This window comes from Pithys albifrons, chromosome 22, assembly GCF_047495875.1.
Source record: "Pithys albifrons albifrons isolate INPA30051 chromosome 22, PitAlb_v1, whole genome shotgun sequence".
NCBI classification, from domain to species: Eukaryota; Metazoa; Chordata; class Aves; order Passeriformes; family Thamnophilidae; genus Pithys; species Pithys albifrons.
Genome location: NC_092479.1, coordinates 2,141,968 through 2,164,409, shown reverse-complemented (window position 1 = coordinate 2,164,409; position 22,442 = coordinate 2,141,968). Strand labels below are relative to the sequence as shown.

Below are 22,442 nucleotides of genomic sequence, written 5' to 3'. Positions count from 1 at the left end.
AAGGAGGATATGGTTTCACTCTGGAGAAACCTGACAGGGCCTGGATGGAGACACATTGACATTGAAAAGGTCTGATCTGCCATAGGGGCAGGAGGAGGGGCAGGAGTCAGGGGGAAGGCTTGGCTGTCACTCTCCCTGTAAGGCAAGGCTGTTTTAGGAGCCACAGCGTGATGGAGATGGAGATGTCAGTCTGAAGGCTTCCCATGGACTGCCCAGAGGCAGCTTTGAGACATGCTTTGAGACTGTAGGTTTTTAAACTGAGATTGGACGTGGCACTGAGTGCCATGATCTAGTAAATGGAGTGGAGTTGGACCAAGGGTTGGACTTGATGATCTCAGAGGTTTTTTCCAACCCAATCCATTCTATGATTCTATGTTGGAAGCCAAGGCAGATGCTGGCACATGCAGGTTTGCAAGAGCCAGGCTTGCAGCAGAAGGGAAGGACAAGCCTTGGGCCTTTCAAGGATCCATCCAGGACCTTGGCATTAGATCCTAAGGGTTTACAAGGCAAAGAAGGGCAAGAAGAAGTGCAGCTCTTCAGAGAGACAGAATTAAAAGAGACATTCATGACCCACACGGGCAGGTGCAGCATCCTCATGGCACTCCTTGCTACCAGCCAGGTGAGCTTTGACCCCCCAGTACCAGGAGAACAGGGAGAATGGCATTGCTATGGTGAAGGTCTGACTGTGGCCACAGAGCACCTTGCATGGAGCCAAGGAAACTGCCTGGGTGCCCCAGGGAGCCAGGAATGCACAGAAGTGCTCCAATTCAAGAGAAGAGGCATAAAGTATTTCCAGCTCATCATATTCTGAAACACCTTGGGTGTTTGGTTTCTGGGTGCATATAAATTGCTTGGCTTCTTACAGACCACAGTCCATGGGAGATATAATGACCATCTAGTGGAAGGTGTCCCTGACCATGGCAGGGGGGTGGATGAGATGATCTTTACAGGTCTCTTCCAACCCAAACCATTCTTGACTCTGTAGCAGACTGCCATGGAACGCCTGTGCTCCCTGCAGAGGAAGCTCTGCTTGCTGCTCCAGGAGCTCTCAGCTAAGTGACATTTCTTTTCCCACCCACCTGCTCCTTCGCCTCCTCGACACATGCCCCCCGCCCCAGGGGTGCTCACCTTCACCCTGTCCTACTGCAGTGGGTGCTGTGCAGTCCCCACCCTCTGTCACAGCAGCACAACATGACCAGAACAAATCCCCAAATTAACCCCAGTACTTCTTCCAAAGGTGTTGACCCTGGACACATCTCCCTCAAATGGAGAAGGCTCTGGACATGCCACAGGCTGGGGTCACACTTTGGCCTTGCAATGCTCCCAATTTCAGTGGTTTTGCCCCTGGTTCCTCAACTCACATCTTGGTTGGTCATGTCCCAGTAGGGCCGCTCTCCATATGACATCACCTCCCACATGACTATTCCATAGCTCCACACGTCACTGGCCGAGGTGAACTTGCGGTACTGAATGGCCTCAGGTGCCGTCCATCGTATGGGGATCTTCCCACCCTGCAGGGCAAAACCAGAGGATAGTACAGAGAGAGCAAGAGCAAGACACTCATGAAAACATGAGTGTCCACAATATTGGCCTGCAATATTCTGGTAATGTCCTAGAAGGAAGGGATTACAGGATTTTCCCTCATGCTACTTCAAGATGAATGTGGATTGTCCAGCAAAGCTAGAAAGCCTTCAATGATGATGGTTCTCCCCATTTGGTGATCTGTCCCACCACCCTCTTGGGGAAGAAGCTTTTCCTGTTGTTCACTTTGAACCTCTCAAGACATATTTTTGCCTATTGCCCCTTGTATCATCTGGTGCCACTGCAGAGTTCAGCTCTGTCTTCTTCCTCAAGTACTGTAGGTCACGTAGAAGGGTTCCCTCAGCCTCCTCTGCATCAGATTAAACAAGATTAAACTCCTTCCACCTGCCTCCTCCTAGTTCCCCTTGTCATGGTGAAGTGCCCATGGTGCTAACAGAGACTTTGGTAGAAAGATGGAAGTCCAGGAATGTAGGAAATTCCAGACTGATCTCCCTCCATCATTTTGCTGTCACCTCTCTACCTAGAGAGCTCAATAAATGGAATTAGAACACCTTCCTCTTCAGCCTTCTCCATCTGTTGACTCTTTGAAGTCAATGGTGTATCATTCTTGAGCTGGAGTCCTCGTATCTCAGTCTGTTTATGGATACACATGATCCAGCACATTTGGATCCTGCCTGTTTTGGGGACCAAGATGGAGTGAACAGCTTCTCCTGGGTGACTGATGGGAAATGGAATGGATTGGGTGGGCACTGGGGGCTCTGTCATCCAGCTCTGGAGAAATCAGGACTCTTTACTCCTACAGGAGAGTTAACCACACAGGAGTGACACACACAGAGCAATGCTCAGCTGAAGCCCTTCCATCCTCCTGATTTCCCTCCAGGAACTTTGAACTTGAGCCATTCACTCAAGGGACCTTCTGAAGAGAAAATCTGTGCTGAAAACTAAGAAAAATTGTCTGTGTTTTGTGGCTGTGAGAAGATTAAAGAAGATTGTATTTTGTCAATAAATAACTGGTATGTGTTACTAGGAGTCTCCTAGAACTTTACAGGACTCAGTCCCAATGCATGTCAGAAAACTGAAAAAAGATAATGTTCCTTACTCTTCTCACAGCCACAAATCTCAGGCAAAATATTCTCTTTTCCACAAGAGGGGAAGACCAAGCATTTCACACCAACCACAATGTCCTCTCCATCAGGCAGACTCTTGACAGAGCTCCTGGCAAGCAGTGGGTTTAAAAACATCTAAAAGAGAAGTTCTAAATGACAAATTACAGACTTTGGAGGATCCTCATGGGACATCACTTCACTGGGACCTCCCATTTCTGGGGTGATGTGATCCAGGACCTCAGCCATGAACCTCCCAAGCCACAGCTTGTGGCTGCTGCCCATCCTTGGACACAAGGTCCCTGGGATAATGCCAAAAAAACCTACTCATGCATCTCAGGACAGGCCATTTGGCAGAGGAAGACCCTCCTGGTTCTCTGGTACAGCAGCTGCACAAATTCTGCCACTATAGATAATCTATGTCCTGCCTCAGTGCTCACACTTCAAGAAGGATAAATTAGGGATGACGAATTTATTATTAGAGAGAAAAGCTACAGGGACAATAACAGGGATAGAGAACAGCAGTAAACACCATGTATTTTATTTAGTCAACAAAGGGAAAGTTAATTGGCTGTAAGGAACATGTTGCAAAAAATAAATGTTATTAGTTTCTAAGGCTGTGTAAGATGGAAAAGTTGATGTCTGAAGCTACAAAAGTTCAGATGAGAATAAACCCACACATTTTTGGTGTTTGTTTGGTATTCAACTCCTGATACAATTCACTAGGAGCTGTGCCAGGATCTCATCACTGGCAGCTTCCAAAGACCCAGGAGGGATGATTTCCTGCAGGCCTTGCCCCTGCTCTACAACACTTCTTTCCAAGAACTCCTGGCCACAGCCTCACTGAGCAGCAGGGCTTTAAACAATCCCTTGGTCCCAGGGCACGTTCTGCATCCTGAGACAGGCCACAGGTCCTTGGTGGCACTTGTGTCACTGGCATTGTGGTGTTCCTGAGAAGTTGTTACATGTTCATGAAAGCATTTCTAGGAATGTTTCTGTCTAATTCAGATTCTCTGGAAAATCAGTATCTGGTACTGCTGGGATGAATGCCCAGCATGCACCCACCCTTCAGTCTGTCACTCCTGGGGCTGAGCCTGTGACATGACACAGAGAAGGATGATGGATTGCTGGACAGCAGGATGATGGACTCCTGGACAGCAGGGCAGCACAACTGGACAGTGATGATAAAAAACTCAGACTTGCTGCCCTGGCAACAAATTTGTCAGGGCAGCATCTCAAAGGATCCCAGCTGGATCCCACTGGGTACCCATGGCATGATCTCAACTAATGGCTTTTCAGGGACATGTATGTGCTTGCAGACATGTTTGGAAGAAGGCTCAGCTATCCACAGGAATGACTGGACCTTGCAGGCAAAAACCTTCTTCCATTTATTTCATTGGTCTTTCCCATCTGGGACCTTATTCCCACCTGTGGACACCCTGAAAAAGTGTTGTCAAGTCCTTTCCCCCTCTGGCTCCTCCTTCTCCCCACCCCTCCCCTGCAGAGCAGCGTTACCAGGGCACTGGTGTAGGTGGGATCCGAGGTGTCATCCTCCAGGAAGCGGGAGAGGCCGAAGTCAGACACCTTGCAGACCAGGTTGCTGTTGACCAGGATGTTGCGGGCAGCCAGGTCCCGGTGCACGTAGTTCATGTCCGCCAGGTACTTCATGCCCGCGGCGATGCCCCGCAGCATTCCCACCAGCTGGATCACCGTGAACTGCCCGTCGTTTTGCTTGGGGAACACAGGGAGGGGCCATGTGAGAGGAGCAAAGTCAAGCCAGGCAGGAGCCTCTTTGTACACTCATGGCAAGACACAGCTCTGCCACGAGCACATACAATCCCTCCCAAAGGAAGAGCGAGGGGAGTGGAGAGCTCACAGGGGTTGGAGCCACCCTCACACACTCCAAGGGCATTATTATGGTGGCTGCTGTCACCCAATAGTGCACCCACCCTGCACAGGAGGGCTCAGAAGGGACCATCTATTCCTATTAAGCAGGTTATCTCCCTTCAACAGAGTCAATTATCCACTTCAAGCTCAGAACTAGAAATACTTAAAGAAGCTGGAGGTGAAGTCCTTCTATGTTAAAGCTACATCAGACTGTCCCTCTGTGCCTGTTTGCACAGCCCCTGTGGGTGTGCAGGAAGGCACAGCCTCTCCTTAGGATGAGTGGACAGACATGAAAGGGCCTGGTGCCACCTCCACCTCTATTCCCCAGACACAGACCTCTGGACCATGCAGCAACTGCCCCAGGGGGATGCTGGGCAGGGACTGGCACTGGGAAGGGAACGCTCCCTCAGTGCCACTGTGTGCCAGTGCAGTCCCTGGAGCTGCACACTCTCGTGATCCGTACCCGTAGGAACGAGTCCAGGGAGCCGTTCTCCATGAACTCAGTGATGATCATGACTGGTGAGCTCTTGGTCACCACCCCCTCCAGGTGGATGACGTTGGGGTGGTCAAACTGCCCCATGATGCTGGCTTCACTCAGGAAGTCCCGTCTCTGCTTTTCCGTGTAACCAGACTTGAGGGTCTTGATGGCCACAAAGATCTCCCTTTTGCCAGGAAGCTTGAGATGTCCACTGCACACCTCACCAAACTCCCCTGTGGACAGACAGGTAGTGCTGGTCAGTCTCCCACAAGCTCCCTGAGGGACCCCACAGGCTCCAGCTCTGCCCTGAGCTGACCACCCACCACCTGATCTCTGCTCCCCCCTGCACCACACCAAGACCCTCTTCTAGATGGACTCATCACTGCAAAGAGCACTGGACATGGTACCATTTGCACATGGGAACTGGATGTTCATGTGTCTCCAGCACTGGACTCCCCTGCTTCTTCTAGTCCAGACCTTAGTGACACCAATCTTCCCAGGACAGGTAAGGCTAAAACCTCCCCAAATCCTGGGACCACGAAGGGCCTGTGGTGCTGAGGGGAGCCAGCCATTCCCAGTCACCTACCTGCCCCAATCACCTGCTCGATTTTGACACAAGAGATATCGATTTCCTTTGCAAATTCCCTGACAGCCTCATTGGGATCTTCGTAGGTGAACGGATCAATATAAATCTTCATCCCTGGAGTCACTGCATAAAGGTGAGGAGACAGTCAGACAGATGGGGGCAACTGGAATGACGGATGATTGGCATCAAGGGAAGGAGAAACCTGTTTGTGTGAGGGTCTTTCTACCTTAGCAAGTTGCATATTCAAGGGCAGGGTGCAGAAACAGAGCAACAGTTTGAGAAGGAACATGCACAGCCACGTTCCACAGGACTATTGCAGCTGAGTTAACTGTATACTGGCCACAAGCCATTGCTGGGGCAGTGGGGGGATGTGTCGTGAGCTCAGACTGCAGACTGCAGACTGAGTCCTCCACGGGGATCTGTGACCTTTCCAGGGGCAAGACAGCCCAGTCTGCCCCGTTCTCCTGAGGAGGTACCCCAAGGCTGGGTTCCCTCTTGGGAGCTCCAACAAGACAAGTGGTGGGGGCACAAGGAAAATGGCAAGCATCAGATTCCTCCTGCTGGGCAGAGCAGAGGACACAGTAACATGTTATGGGAAAGGCAATGGCCATGAGACCTGGTGAGGCCGGATTGCTGCTGGCACATCCCACACTATCTGTGGGACAGCTCTTACCTCTGGTTCAACCAATTCTATACCCATTTTCTGGCCTTTGGCTCAGTCCAAAATGGGGGATGTTTGGAGAGCAGCGCTCAGAGCTCACTAAACAAGGAGCCCGACACAGCACCAGAGGCACAACAACTCCAGGGTGCTGGGTGGATTCAGGGGGGTTCTGCAATACTCACAGACTACCCAGGCCTTGGCAATTTGCTGTAGTCTCCCCACAGCAATTATTGCTGGGGAGTGAGCAGGGACTGAGCCTTGGACAGGTGTGTTGAGGGAGAAAGTGTTTAAAAGGCACCCCAGGCCCTTTATCAGCTCACGTGCATCCTGTGGCACTGAGCCTGTTCGGAGAGGTGCAGGCACAGTCATTAATGCCATGCCAGCTTGGAACTGCCATGTCCCACCCCAGGCCCAGGAGAACATGGAAATGTGTGTTTACAGCCTGGGCTGACAAACACCTGAAAGCTGCATGCACATAATCCCTCCTACAAAGTGTCCTTTCTCCTGGTAAGGGACAGCGAGGCAGCCAGCACAGGCTGCTGGGGACAGGGCAGCAGCTCACAGCTCTGCCTTCTGGGAGGTGTTTCCCAGGGAAATGCAGAAGCAACAGTGAGTCCTGAGCAGAAACACTACTGGTGTTTTCCATGCTCTCAGCAAGGTCTGGATTTGAACAGGAACAAGGCATTAAAAGGCCAAAAATCCTGAAGCTACAAGTAGAATATGAGGAAAATAACAACTGAGATAGGAATAATGCAGGATTAGAGCCACATGTCTCCAGTGATGGAGGAGAAAGGGATTTCAGGGACATGCAGGCAGGGGTTAATCATAGAATCTTGGAATGGCTTGGGTTGGAAGGAATCCTGAACAACCTCATCTTGTTCCACCTCCTGCCAGAGGCACGGACACCTTCCACAAGCACAGGTTGTTCCAAGCCCTGTCCAACCTGGCCTTGGACACTTGCAGGGATGGGGGAAGGAGGATGCACTGGGGTGAGGCAGGGTGTGCAGTGAGGCTGGGAGCAGGAATGTTGGATTGAGGGAGTGCCTTGCACAGGGATTTTGGAAAAGGGAGGCTGCAAGAGAGGGCATGTTATACCTATATATATGTACCTATATATAGATATATCTCCTGTCTACTGGGAATCTGGGATGGGCTCTAGCATAGATGTGTGGGTTCCTGTAGAAGGACAGCACTCTGCAGGAGATGGACAGGCCAGGGAAGGGGTCTCACTGCTGCCCAGCACATGGGCAATGCCCAGGAGTTGGAGGAGCAAGACACAATGTGGTGGCAGGAGCTGCAGCACAGAAGAGGATGAGGCTTTGGGGGGTGTGTTGGGTCACAGGGGTTTGTAGAGCACGCACAGGGGTTGGCTCCTGCCAGCACACAGGGTTGGGAGCAGGGCAGGAATCAGGGGCAGTGAGGAGCTGCTCTGCCCACACATGCACACACTGCCCTGGGAAGGGGACCTGAGCCCAACCCCACAAGGGAGGAGTGAAGAGGAGCACACATCGAGGAGTGAGCGGGCACCTGGGGCAGGCAGGGGCACTGAGGAGGGCAGGGGCACTGGGGTGGGCAGGGGCACTGAGGAGGGCAGGGGCACTGGGGTGGGCAGGGGCACTGAGGAGGGCAGGGGCACTGAGGAGGGCAGGGGCACTGGGGTGGGCAGGGGCACTGAGGAGGGCAGGGACACTGGGGTGGGCAGGGGCACTGAGGAGGGCAGGGACACTGGGGTGGGCAGGGGCACTGGAGTGGGCAGGGGCACTGAGGAGGGCAGGGGCCATGGGGTGGGCAGGGGCACTGGGGTGGGCAGGGGCACTGAGGAGGGCAGGGGCACTGGGGTGGGCAGGGGCACTGAGGAGGGCAGGGGCCATGGGGTGGGCAGGGGCACTGGGGTGGGCAGGGGCACTGAGGAGGGCAGGGGCACTGGGGTGGGCAGGGGCACTGAGGAGGGCAGGTGCCCGTGGTACCTACTGTGGCCGCTGGTGTAGTGCTGCAGTTTGTCGGTGTACTCCGAGTCTGCGCGCTCGAAGCCCCTTCTTCTGGAAAGGAAGGGAGACCTGAGCACAGCATGGGCCCCACAGTGCTGGGCAGGGGCATCTCTGTCCCCTTCCTGTGCCCCTCCTCCCCCGACCCTGCCCCCCCATCCCCAGTGCCCACCCCTGCCCCTGCCCAGCCCAGGGCATGTGCTCAGACTGACCTACCTGTTGCACACGATGCCGATGACGACGACGGCGATGAGGAACACAAGCGCTGCCGCTGAGGAGCCGATGATGAGCGGCAGCTTCTCCTGCACACTGGTCTGATACTCAGCTGGTGCATGAAGAACAGGGAATGGGTTAATGTGGCATCACTCACAAGTTCATCAAATTCAGAGCATGTCCCTGAGCAGGGTCCACATTTGCATGGCTGTTGGTTCCTGCCATGGCTTTGGTCTGGGACAGGTAGTGTTGTCCCAGGCCTGGTTCAGGTTGGGGGATGTTCCCCAGCAGGAAGGTTGGATGGAGCTATCCCTTTTGTGAGGAAGGTTCAGTCCCATGGATATGTGCAGTGCCTTGTCCCTGGCCTTGGGGCCAGAAAACTGGCTTGGCCTGTTTTATTTGGCAGCACAAATTTAGAAAAGTAAGACCTGGCTCTGTGTTTGTCATCACCAGCTGTGCATGTAGAAGACACATTTTCCCTCTTCCAAACCCATGGCAGAAAGGTGGGCAGAAATGTGACCGTACTATGGCATTGCCTGCACAGACAACCATGGCCAAGCCTCTCAAGGTCTTGAATAAATGCACGTGGACTTGTCAACACACTGCTCAAGGGGCTGCCAGCAAGGGGACAGCACTGCTGCCAGTACACCTCCATCCCCTGCATGGCTCTCAGGACCCCTGTCACCTTCACTCAGAGGTGAGAGACTCACCTTCAGTCATGGTCTGGAAATACATCTTCCCACTGTACCGGCCGTACCCGGCCACGGTCCGTGCCCGCACCTGGAACACGTAGATGGTGCCAGCTTTGAGGTTTTGCACTGCCACAGTGTTGGTGGGGCTCTTCACTGTGGTTGAGTTTAACTCACTCAGATCCTGCCAAGAAAATAAAAATCTATCATCAGAAAAATCAGTCCAGAACTGGGCACTGCACTTATGGGAGGAGGAAGGGCAGGAGACCAGGGTAGTGTAGGTAGAGAGACAAGGAAGGGAGAGCATGGCTCTGAAGAAACACCTCATTCCTCACCCCCTCCCCCTGTGCCTGATCCAGCCTCAGCACCCTCTCTAGTTTTCGCTTCCCCATCTCCCTTTGCCTGTGCTAGAGGCAAAGCCCACCTGAACACCATGTTTTGGATCATGGCAGAAGTATCTGGAGCACTCCATGGCCCTGCTCAGTGCCTACTTTTCCAGGGGCCATGGCCAAGATTCTAAAGCTGGGGAACCCAAGAGCATATTTCAAAGTGATAATGAGACTATTTCCAAACGATTGCCCTGCCCCTTGTCTGCAGTTCTAGCTGAGGACTGCAGCAGTCACACCATAACAGTACAGAGGGCATTGCACCATTGCAGGGGATGGATCCATCGCTGCCCTTAGGAACTATGCCCTTAGCTGAGGATCCAGAAGCACGAGTGGATGGGCAGGATCTCCTTGCACAGAACAGGCAGTCTCTGCCCCACCCAGGGGCACGGATAAGCAGGTCAGCAGAGAAGGACAGGACCACATTCAGAGGGTCTTGAAAGTGGTCAGAGCAAGATGGCCAGAAGCCTGGCAGCCACCAAGTCCCAAAAGTCAGAGCAAAGCAGTAATCTCTGCAAACAGCACGATGCTTCTGGAAGAGAGAGAGATCTTAGGAAAGCCAAGCTGTGGGCATGAGCCCTGATAAAAGGAGGTGCAGGCACTGGGTTTTGAGTCGAAGGTGCTCATCCTTCCTGGTGGCACCTTGGATCTGGCAGGTCAGGCTGCCTTGCCAGGATCACCAGGTGGAACAGAGCAGCAGCTGACAGCTCAAAATCTGAGCTGGCAAGTTTACAGATGAGTCTCCTGATAACTGTTCACTTCAAGTCACTGCAAAGGGCTCAGTAAGCCCAAGGACCCCCACCCTGCACCCTCACACAGGCCAGGACTGGCAGAAAGTCAGACATGAGGTTTGTGGAACCCAAGAAGGGGAACACAGAGTGTGATCAAGGGATTGGCCTCTGTCCCAGTTCTGAAATGACACTGGGGTAGATGGGAGGGATTTCTGCTTGTCCCATGGGAACACGAGGTCAGAGTGAAACTCCCAGCAAGGAGAAAAGATCTACTCCTCCTCACCAGCTCCTCCAGTGGAATGCTGAAGGACAGAGGGTAATGAAGGGGCAGAAGGAAGGTCCCCCAGAATCAAAGAATCATTTAGGTTTGAAAAGACCTCCAAGATTGTCGAGTCCACCCCACCTTGTCCCCCAGCCCTTAGCACTGAGTGCCAAGTCCAGTCCTTCCTTGGACACCTCTGGGAATGGCGACTCCAACCCCTCCCTGGGCAGCCCCTTCCAATGACAACCCTTTTAGTGAAGAAATTCCTCCTGATGCTCAACCTGAACCTCCCCAACACAGCCTGAGATTACATCCTCCTGTCCTGTCACTTGTTACCCGGAAGAGGAGATTGATCCCCACCTGGGTCCACCCTCCTATCAGGGAGGTGTGAGAGAGACCTCATGATCACAGAATCACAGAGCAGTTTGGTTGGAAGGGACCTTAAAATTCATCTCATTCCATCCTCTGCCATGGGCAGGGACACCTTCCACTAGATCAGGTTGCTCCAAGGCCCGTCCAGCCTGGCCTGGAACAGAGTGAATCTCTTCTAGTGCTAAGCAGTGCTGTGGTGTGACAGCTGGGCAGAGAGGGGCTGGCAGCAGTGACACTCTTCAAGTGTTGGGTCAAACCTGAGGGCTGGAAATGCTGATGGCACCTCTTTCTGCAGGACAATGCAGAGGAGCTCTGCAAACAAGGGCAAGTAGGCAGAGGACAACAGGGAATGGCTTTAGCCTAGAAGAGAGTCAGTTTAGATGGAATATTGGAAGAAATCCTTCCCTGTGAGGGTGGGCAGGCCCTGGCACAGGGTGCCCAGAGAAGATTTGGCTGCTCCATCCCTGGCAGTGTCCAAGACCAGGTTGGACAGGGCTTGGAGCAACCTGGGCTGGTGGGAGGTGTCCCTGCCCATGGCAGGAGAGGTGAAGTGAGAGTTTCAAGGTCCTTTCCAACCCAACCCACTCTATGATTTTATGAAGCAACTGGAGACCTCCACTACTGATTTTTCTCTTATAAAAAACTACCTCAGTTTTATCCATCAGGATCTGGCACTGAAGGTTCCGTTATCACCAGGGTGTTTGGGAATCAAACTAATGACAAAGAAAAGCTTGAGTACAAACACACAGATCAAGGCGAGATGAGCACACAGGCAGGCCAGGAGAGAAATAGGTCAGGAAATGTTTACAGTTTTAGAGCTCAGGGGCTTGGATGAATCCTCCCAGGCCCTCGGATGGCAGTAACAACAGAGTTGTTTTAAAATCATTTGTCTGACTCTTTCGGAGAACTTCATCCCTGCTCCTGGAGGACTTTAAATTGATTGGAATGGGGCAGCTGATGGCCTGGGAGATGGATGTGTGCCTGTCTGAGGAAGGTGTGCTGTGCTCACTGTACTCTCCTTTAATCCAAAACCACAAGGAAAAACCATTTACACCTCTCCTCTCTCCCTTATCAAACCTGTTCTTTCTCCTTGGCATCACCTCTCCAGAACCTGTACATTCACCTCAAACACTTCTCTCCTTTTGCCCCTCTGGGCTTCTCCAGCAGGTCCAGGGCAACTCAGGAGGTTTAAAGTCCAAGTCCAAGCTGGTTTTTTTCACAGGCTTGTGGTGTTTGTCTTTTTCCTGTTGATTTTGGTTTGAGTTTGGAAATTCCTACTCAAAACAACACACTTATTTCCTTGTAGGTTTTATTTTGAATCCTCAGCTGGTTCCCCTTCCCACGAGTCAAACTGAAGCTGAAACCAAAGTCAGGCCAACAGAGAAAGAGTTTCTTGAAACTGTGAGACACCAAAAGGATTTGCAAAAATTGCTTCTAAAAAGTCGTATTTAAAAAAATTAAAAATAAAAAAGCCAAGACAAAATGTCAACTGGGATTATCTGGCAGAGAGCTCTGTGTGCCTGAACAGCCCAATCTGCTGTGGAAAAACACGGCCACAGCCACACCAAGGCTGTGCCAGACCATCCCACCACAGAGCTGCACTTTGGCCCCAAGGGACTGGGGATGCTCAGGTGTGGGGACAGGGCCCTGCCAGCCACCCTGGGGATGGACCAGGCAGGCCACAGAGCCCAGACCCTCCCAAGGCTCCACCACTGGTGGGGACATCTCGAGAGCATTCGTCCTCTCAGCCACGTATCCAGTCACGTGGGACAAGAGGAAATGGCCTCAAGCTGTGCCCGACAAAGTTCAGGTTGGATATGAGGAAAAATGTCTTCATGAAAAGGGTGGTCAGGGTTTGGGACAGGCTGTCCAGGGCAGTGGTGGAGACACCAGCCCTGGAAGGGTTCAAGAAATGAGTGGATGTTACACTTGGAGATAAGGTTTATTGGGCTTTGGGGTGAAGGTAGGACTCAATGATCTTGCAGGTCTTTTATGACCTTAAATATTCTCTGATTCTCTGATTCCAAGTGCTAGGAGTGTCTGGATGCCTCTCAGAAGAACACTGAGTCTCAGACAGTGGACAGTCCAGGATGGTGGACAGTTCCAGTGTGGGCCCAGGACAGGCACTGATAATGCAGCAAAACTGTCCCGGGGTTCCCTGGCAAGGTTTCCCCTTCATCTTCCTGCTCACAGAGTTTTCCCCAGACAGAGCCCTCTCCAGGGGTTTGGGCAGCACGGGGTGAAGGGGCATCCCAGCTCCTGCTCCATCCTGGGAACAGGTGGGAAGTGCCAGGCAGAGGCTTCCACTCTGGGCTCAGGGATTTTGGTGCCCAGCAGTACAAGATGGAGTCCAGTAAGTCAGAGAATCATGGAATGGTTTGGGTAGGAAAGGACCTTAAAGACCATTTCATTCCACTCCCCTGCCATGGGCAGGGAAGTCCCCTGAGCCAGCTCAGGAGCAGAACTTGCAGCAACCTTGGTCCCAGCCCTGGGAACACCCCCTCCTGGGGCTGGTGGGCTCTGGCCACAATCTCCTGGGCACCACCAGGGCTCTACTTACACCTCCAGCTCCAGCTCCAGCTGGCACAGGTCGTGTCTCCCCACCCTTCACCCCCAACCCTTCCCCCAGTGTGGGCTGGAGACATCAAAGGGCTCCTTTGCCTCCCAAATATTACACTGGTGACCAAACTGGGCTGAATGTCTTCAAACAATTACAAAATGGGTGACTTAAAGCATAATCAAGCCCAATCATTTTGCATAATGAAGAGAGCTAATTACTCTTTGCAGTGCTTGACACTACAGTGGGTCTCCAGTTCCCACACTCCGGGATGAGTTTGGCAACTTTGGCTAAAAACTGCTACGCCCTTTCCACATGAAGACAACACACACTTTTTAACAAGACAAACATTGGCAGGTGCCTCTTGGAAGTGGAAAAAACACACATTAACAACCACAGAGAGCAGCCACATCAGGCAGAGTTTGCACAAGGACTTGCATGGATTTGCTCCAGCTCCACCTGAAAGACACTCCTAATGTTGCCTTTGTACAGGCCCTGTTAATAGCACCTAAGAATAGCAATGTTATAAATAATCTGTGAAAGGGAAACAAAAATACTCCTTTGTTTCAGGTATTGTGAGCAGCTCTTTTCTGTCGATGCTAAAATAACTTCTATATTTTTTAAAATTTAATTTATGTCTTTATATAGAAGTGAATCAGTTCAAAATGAACAGCCAAGGTGCTTTTTATACAAAATGTGTATGCTCCTATTCCTCATTTCAGCTGTTCTCATGAAAATAAAATACAATTTTCTGGTGGGAAAAAAAAAAATCCACCAGAAACAACCTAACCAGCTCCAGAGCTCTTTGCTGAGCATTCAGAAGCACAAGGGACAGCTTGCAGTGAAATATTTGGAAGGAAACCACCTCTGCAGAGACTGGCAGTGGAGTGAGAGCACACCTGGGATGTGCCACAGACCACATCCAACAGCAGGATTGATGGGGCACAGGGGAAAAGCACGGCACAGCCAAAGCCCTGCATTCTGGGACTGCTCCCAGCGAGCCAGGAAATGGTTTTGATTGCAAAATTCAGCCCTGCAATGGCTGGACTAACCCGGGATTCAGGGACTAACCCGGGATTCAGGGACTAACCCGGGATTCAGGGACTAACCCGGGATTCAGGGACTAACCCGGGATTCAAGGACTAACCCAGGATTCAGGGACTAACCCGGGATTCAGGGACTAACCCGGGATTCAGGGACTAACCTGGGATTCAGGGACTAACCTGGGATTCAGGGACTAACCCGGGATTCAGGGACTAACCCGGGATTCAGGGACTAACCCGGGATTCAGGGACTAACCCGGGATTCAAGGACTAACCCAGGATTCAGGGACTAACCCGGGATTCAGGGACTAACCTGGGATTCAAGGACTAACTCAGATTCAGGGACTAACTTGGGATTCAGGGACTAACCTGGGATTCAAGGACTAACCCGGGATTCAGGGACTAACCCAAGATTCAGGGACTAACCCGGGATTCAAGGACTAACTTGGGATTCAGGGACTAACCCGGGATTCAGGGACTAACCCAGGATTCAAGGACTAACCCAGGATTCAGGGACTAACCCAAGATTCAGGGACTAACCCGGAATTCAAGGACTAACTTGGGATTCAGGGACTAACCTGGGATTCAAGGACTAACTTGGGATTCAGGGACTAATCCAAGATTCAGGGACTAAACCAGATTCAGGGACTAACCCAGGATTCAAGGACTAACCTGGGATTCAAGGACTAACCCAAGATTCAGGGACTAACCCAGGATTCAGGGACTAACCTGGGATTCAAGGACTAACCCGGGATTCAGGGACTAACTTGGGATTCAGGGACTAACCCGGGATTCAGGGACTAACTTGGGATTCAGGGACTAACCTGGGATTCAAGGACTAACCCAAGATTCAGGGACTAACCCAAGATTCAGGGACTAAACCAGATTCAGGGACTAAACCAGATTCAGGGACTAAACCAGATTCAGGGACTAACCTGGGATTCAGGGACTAACTTGGGATTCAGGGACTAACCTGGGATTCAAGGACTAACCCGGGATTCAGGGACTAACCCAAGATTCAGGGACTAACCCGGGATTCAGGGACTAACTAAGATTCAGGGACTAACCCAAGATTCAAGGACTAACCCAAGATTCAGGGACTAAACCAGATTCAGGGACTAAACCAGATTTGGCGACTAACCCGGGATTCAGGGACTAACCCAGGATTCAGGGACTAACCTGGGATTCAAGGACTAACCCAAGATTCAGGGACTAACCTCTGGCCCAGCAGCCAGAGCAGGACAGAGTGTCCTTGTGTACACACCCCCCTGGCTGGGGAGGAGCCACAGCCCTGCTGTTCTTCAACCAAAGAACCAGAAAAAAACGTACCCCAAGGTTCAAATAATTGTGCCCCTCTGCTCTGCTCAGGTGAGATCCCCCCTGCCTCCAGCTCTGGGGTCTCCAGCACTGGAAGGACATGGAGCTGCTGGAGCAAGTCCAGAGGAAGCCATGGGGATGCTCCAAGGGCTGGAGCTTCTCTGCTCTGGAGCCAGTCTGGGACAGCTGGGAGGGCTCACCTGGAGAAGAGAAGGCTCCAGGGACACCTGAGAGCCCCTTCCAGTGCCTAAAGGGGCTCCAGGAGAGCTGGAGAGGGACTTGGGACAAGGGATGGAGGGACAGGACAGAGGGAATGGCTTCCCATTGCCAGAGGGCAGGGTTAGATGGGATATTGGGAAGGAATTCTTGGCTGGGAGGGTGGGCAGGCCCTGGCACAGGTGCCCAGAGCAGCTGTGGCTGCCCCATCCCTGGGAGTGTCCAAGGCCAGGTTGGATGGGGCTTGGAGCAACCTGGGCTGGTGGGAATTGTCCCTGCCCATGGCAGGGGGTGGAACTGGATGAGCTTTAAGGTCCCTTCTAAACCAACACATTCTGGGATGATTCCATGACTCTGTGAAATACCAGGACAGAGCACGTGGTGTCCTCTGTGCTCCCCCCCTGCTGCCATTTAAGTGCTGCCCGAGAGTGTTGTCCTTGGGCCACTTGTCTCCACCATGAGGGACATGCTGTGCCCTGAGCTCACCTTGTGCCTGTAAAGACTGGCACCACCAGCAGCTTAATGTTTTAGACAAAAATTCTCTATATTTACAGCTCCCCCCGCCCCGGAAACAGAGGGGAGAGGGATGAAAGAAAGCAGGTGAGAGATTAAGAGAAAGTAAGAGGAGAAGAATGAACTCCCTGAGATCTTCTGCCTCTGCGTTGAGGGTCCCCAGGGAAAGGACCCCTCCTGCTTTCCAGATCTGTCTTGTTATCTACTCATCCATCTTGCCACGTACTCTGGGATCCTTTCCAAGGGTCAAATAAATGGCTGTGATTTATGCAATATAGGTCAGGACCTATTTAACAGCTTACAAAGGAGCCCCCCCTCCTCCCTGTTCTCCCTCTGGCTCTTGGTGATGAGAAAATAGGTCACAGGCAGGCAGTGGGGGGGATTAATCATTTCTTCCGGCAACTGCTGGGAAAAATATTTTCAGTTCCATTTAATCATAAAGCTTTTTAATTAGTTAGTTTGCAATTTATAATGTATAGTTCATAAGCTCTTGTGTAAGGGGGCAGATTCCTGGAAGGAGAAATCTCCTGCTCCCCACATCCCCTGGGCTGCATGGATGAAGTTCACCAACAGAGCCTGGCAGGTCCTGGGACCAACATCTACGTGGTCTTCAGGTCTCTCAGCAGCCATAACTGCAGCCCCAGGGGATGGACACCCTGGCACTGTCCAGACTGAAATCCCTCTGCTCACCCAAGTAGGGAGGTGGTGGAAGGGCCACGTTCCTCTGGGATGGATGAGCCAGGGCTGTAGGACTCTTTCCCACTGCCCCCACAGTGCAGTGTGGACCCCCATGGGAGCGTGGGACAGGCTCTCCTGCTACAACACCCGGGCTCAGGATGCTAAACAGATGCCAAACTCACCTTTGGTGCAAATGCACCAGGGACAACATTCCATAAAATCTCCAAGACTGGACACCCAAAAAGTGTGCTCCGGCTCACCCATCCCCATTCCCCACTGCTGCCCCAGTACAGCAAAGAGACAAATCAGGCCCTGGACTTTGGCTACCCAAAGCTCTCCCTGCAATGGGCCCATCTGCTCCAAGTGCTGTGGAGGTGAAGGGAGAAGGAAGAAGCTCCTCCTGAATGAGGAGCAGATTTTCCACACTTGGGTCACTGGGACCACTGCTGGACTCTGGAGGGTTGATGGCCACTGCCATCCATGTGGCCAAGTGCAGCAAGAGAAGTAATCTACTGATCAACCAACTGCTGCAGGTGATGTTACACCCTTAAGCAAAGCTCTGCCCCCTCTGCCCCCAAAAGCTGTGGGTGAACCCCACAAGGTCCCACAGTACCTTCTCATAATACTGCAGCTCATAGTCCAGGATGACTCCGTTGGGCTGGTCGGGCTGGGACCAGGACAGGGTGATGCTGTCCACGGTGCGGCTCACCTGGTGCATGATGGACACAGCAGAAGGAGCTGGAAGAGAGAGCCAGAGAGGGAGCTCAGTCAGACACCTGCACACAGCCCCGGCTGGAGGTGGTCAGGTGGGTCATTGCTGTTTGGAGCTCTGGAATTCACTCCCAGCAGTGTCAGGGCTGTTCAGTGGGCAGGAGATCCTGGATTTTGCTGTTTGCAGAAAGCAGTTAGGGGAGAAAAAAATGTTTCCGCTGAGTTTGTAATTAGAAAAAACATAAGACAGTTTCTCCAGCAGGAAAATGGGTAATTCCAAGGCAAAACGAGCCCAGGGTTGGAGCAAGCACAGATTTATTCTAGCTGGGAAAAGCACCCCCAGCTCAGTAACATACAACCCTTCCTGCTGGCCATGGGGAAAGCGGCGGGTTTGCACTTTCCATTTGCATAGAGAAGCTGCCCAAGGCTCAGGAGACGCTGCCAAGACTCAGAAGAAGCCGCCCAAGGCTCAGGAGAGGCCCCCAAGACTCAGAAGAAGCCGCCCAAGGCTCAGGAGAGGCCCCCAAGACTCAGAAGAAGCCGTCCAAGGCTCAGGAGAAGTCCCCCAAGGCTCGGGAGAAGCCCCTCAAGGCTAAGGAGAAGTTCCCCAGGGCTCAGGAGAAGCCCCCCAGGCTGCGGTGGGCGCGGGAGGCGCGCGGCTCCTCCACTGGCCGCGCTGGCGCTGCAGGTCGCACATGCCAGTCACGGGAGGTGATGCAGCAGCCTGAGCAGGCAACGCAAACCTGACCTGACACGCTGACAATGGCACACCCGCCCCAGCCCCTGCACGCTGCCCCCAGAGCCTCTGGTCCCACGAGCACAAAGGGCCCTGCCCGGGCCCCGCAGCTGCCATTGCACGCCCTGCGCTGCCAGTGGGGCTTGACACGGGGCCAGGTGGGCACGGCGCGGGCACAGCTGGTGCCACGCCGTGGGAAAGCTGTCCTGGGGACCTGTGCTGACAGGCCCGTGGGGCTGGGACCACGGCGTGGAGCTGCCACCTCCCTGGGAACCTGCAGCCAACTCCGGCTGTGGATGGGGCAGGGGAGCCACCAGCCTGGGCTGCTCCCAATCCATCCGATCAGGGGGATGCAGAGCCCATCGCTGCCTGCAGCTTCGTCCTGAGGGGCAGCTCCAACCTCTGCTCTCTGTGAGCAGCGACAGGACCTGAGGGAGTGGCTGGAGCTGTGCCAGGGGAGGGTTAGGTTGGATCTCAGGGAAAGGTTCTTCCTCCAGAGGGTGGTGGGCACTGAACAGGCTCCCAGGGCAGTGGGCACAGCCCCGAGGCTGCCAGAGCTCCAGAAGTGTTTGGACAATGCTCTGAGGGACAGGGTGGGATTGCTGGGGTGTCTGTGCAGGGCAAGGAGTTGGACTGGATGGTTCTGGTGGGTCCCTCCCAGCTCAGGATAACCTGTGGTCCTCTGGTTCCAGGTACTGGTAGCAGAGATGCCACAGCACTGCAGCACCAGCTGCAGCTGCCCAGCCCCCAGAGGGGCTGACACACACACAGGTGCCTGTGCTGCCTCCTCTCCACTGCACTGGGGCTGATGAGCCCAGCACGTGTCCTTGCCCACCCTGTGCCCAGCCTGTCCACAGCACTGCCAACACATCTGTCAGTCCAAGGCCATTCCAGACCTCACCCAGCCCTGGAGAGTGTGAACTCCATCCGAGCGTTAGCCCTGGCATGTCTGCCAGTGCAGACTCACCACTCCAGCAGCTCCAGGGCAGAGGGGAGGCCTCAGGGGTGGGAGAGGACTGCAGAGCAGAAGCATGAAAGCTTCCCCATCACTTGCATGCCAGGCCTGGATACAAATGGATGCAGAGAGGTTTGCACTCAGATGGGCTTTTACCAAGTCCAACCCTTTCAATATTTCATGGAAGAACAACTCATTTGACAGCTCTGAGAAACAGCTCAGAGGAGCAGCACACAAAGCAGTGCCTCTCACCCACCCCTAGGCTGGCTCCCCTTGGCATCACGGGCAGCAACAGGAGCTGTGCCAGCTGGGATTGCAGCAGGAGGACTGTGGTACTTGGACCAGTGAGGCACCAGCGTGTTCCTGCACATCACTGCAAGGAATTACCACTGAGCTACTCCTCTCACAGACACCAACAAAAGCCATTTTTCTGATCCATGGTCACTCTTCAGTGTCTGTGTGCCAAGGGGCTGGGTATGGGTAAAGCAAGACCTGCCACTACACTGCTGCACCATTTCCCTTTACCTGCCTGGGCCTTCCCACTCCTGAAGGAATCCTGGTGTGGATGAGCCTCAGCAGAGTGTTGAGCTCCAGTTTTGCCAGGAACTTACGAAAACTAAAGGAGAGCAGAGGACTTCAATCATTGCAAAGTGTCCACGGTCAGGCTGGAGGGGGCTTGGAGAAACCTGGTCTAGTGGAAGGTGTCCCTGCCCATGGCAGGGGTTGGGATGAGATGAACTTGTAGGTCCCTTCCAAACCAAACCATTCTGGGATTCTAACAGACCCTGAGACCGATCCTTCCATCCATTCCTGGTTAAGCCAAGCCCCATTAGCCACCAGTCTGAAACTCTCAGTGTAACCTCGGCCCTGCCCTGGCTGCACAGACACAGCACTGCTCCCTCCCGTCCCACAGCTTGAGGCCACATATTTATACAAACTCCTGGGAACAGTTTCTCATGCTGGTGTTAAGATAAAACACAGGTAACATTTCTGGAGCCTGTCAGCTCTTGCCAGAGCTTGCTGCTTCCTTGTCAACACAGATATCATAGGACATCTGCGATTTTCAAGACACACATTTCTCTCTCTCTCTGGAGACAAGCCTTGGAAGGGAGATGTGACCACGCTCCAGATGCCCTGCAGCAGGATGGCACTGCACTGAGGGGACAGCACAGTCTGTGGTCTCTCTGGCCACCTGCTCAGGGAACTGATCCCACACTCCCGTGGGCTATTCCAGGACAGGGGCTGCCAGACCTGTCCCACCACAAAATTGGGATGTGACAACATCCACGATTTAGACAGGCTGTTCCAGGACAGGGGCCACACACAGTCAGACCTGTCCCACCACAGAAATGGGATGTGGCAACGTCCCAGGACTTAGACACAGGTTCAGTGGCCTCGAGAAGCTCCTCAGCTTCAGGTTCCTTCTGGTAGGAGTGAGGTCTCTGGGATGTTCTGCTTCCAGTTCCATGCACTGCCCCCCAATCTGGGAGTACATGGTTCCTGCCAGGGGGCTCCTCCAAGGGGGCTCCTGCCTCTCCAGGCTATGCTGAGGAAGCCACAGGAAGATGGTGTGACTCATCTGTGAACAGACAGGGCCATGTTGCTTCATACCTGATGAACCTGTCCTGGTCTGGCCCAGAGAAGGACCCAAATGCATGAGGTGGGGCTCATCTGATGAGCCTGAATGAGGAAAATGTGGTGCATGGTGGGAGGAGGCAGGTGAGATGAATGACTACAGCAACTTCAGCTCTTTTCCTACACCTGGGGCAAGGGAGTATCTCTGGATGGGCAGGAACCTCCCTACTGTGTCTCCTCAGTAACTGCTCCTGACATCAGGGGAGTGCACAAGGATAAAATCCGAGGAAGGAGTAGGTCAGAAGTGACCCCTGGTTGCTTCTGGTCCCACTGACTGGCTGAGTAATTTCATAATCAGATCACTTTGCTCAGGACTGTGTCCAGCTGGATCTGAGTATGTCCATGCATGGGGATCCCACAGGCTCTCTGAGCACCAGCCCCACCTGCCTCACTCTTATGGAGAAGAAACTTTTCCTCACATTCCATTGGAACTTTGCTCATTGCTCCTTGTGGCGATTTCTACTCTCCACTCACAATGCACCTCAGGGAAAAGTCAGGCTCTGTCTTCTCTTCAACCATCCTTTTGAAGAGGAAAGCTGCAGGTAGATGCCCTTCAGCCTCCTCCTCTCCAGCCCCAGCTCTCAGCTGCCCTCACACCTTGTGCTCCAGCCCCAGTCCCAGTCCTCAATTTTGGCCAACAGAGCACTGAACTCTGCAGTGCCCCAAACTGTGGTCCTGGTCACACCTTCACCCAGGTGAGGGCCTGGGGCACAGAGAGAGGCTCCCACATCTGTGAATCAGGGATGGGATGGGCTGGGACTGGATGTCTGAGTTTGATACCAGTTTAGTGGAGTCACCCAGACCCCAGGGTGACCTTCCCAGGTCCATCTGGGAGGAAACATTTCAGCTGCATCGTGGCACCGACGCGCAAGGAGCTGAGTGTGCCCTGTGACACACACAGGAGATCAGATAAGGAGCATCCCCACTCCCAGAGCCACCATCACCCTGAGGCATCACCCACAAAGGTGTCAGCAGAGGCAGATTTATCCATATGATGTCTCCAGCTGTAGCAACAATGCAAAAAATAAACAGAGCTTCATTCCACAGCACATGGAAATACTTCTCATGACTGAAACCCTCGAGCCCCAACACCATTTTGAGGCAAAATGAATCACTCCAGCCCTTGAAAAGCACTTTTCTGTATCCTTTTTATCAGGGATGGCCTCAGATTCCTCTTACAGGAGCC

At 53.1% G+C, this 22,442-nt stretch overlaps 1 protein-coding gene across 2 annotated transcripts in view; it reads right to left on the bottom strand.

The window, feature by feature from the left end:
- The window catches only part of EPHB2 (EPH receptor B2), a 136,108-nt gene that overhangs the window by 8,091 nt on the left and 105,575 nt on the right, over positions 1 to 22,442 (bottom strand). Inside the window, exons 6-13 of one of the 2 annotated variants that reach the window (XM_071575935.1) lie at positions 17,833 to 17,957; positions 9,166 to 9,328; positions 8,459 to 8,567; positions 8,229 to 8,296; positions 5,597 to 5,719; positions 4,996 to 5,243; positions 4,161 to 4,376; positions 1,362 to 1,511 (exon numbers count right to left, since the gene is read on the bottom strand). In XM_071575935.1, the coding sequence (XP_071432036.1) occupies positions 1,362 to 1,511; positions 4,161 to 4,376; positions 4,996 to 5,243; positions 5,597 to 5,719; positions 8,229 to 8,296; positions 8,459 to 8,567; positions 9,166 to 9,328; positions 17,833 to 17,957 (1,202 nt within the window). The remainder of the gene's footprint in view (positions 1 to 1,361; positions 1,512 to 4,160; positions 4,377 to 4,995; positions 5,244 to 5,596; positions 5,720 to 8,228; positions 8,297 to 8,458; positions 8,568 to 9,165; positions 9,329 to 17,832; positions 17,958 to 22,442) is intronic. The other variant, XM_071575936.1, reaches the window with a different exon arrangement.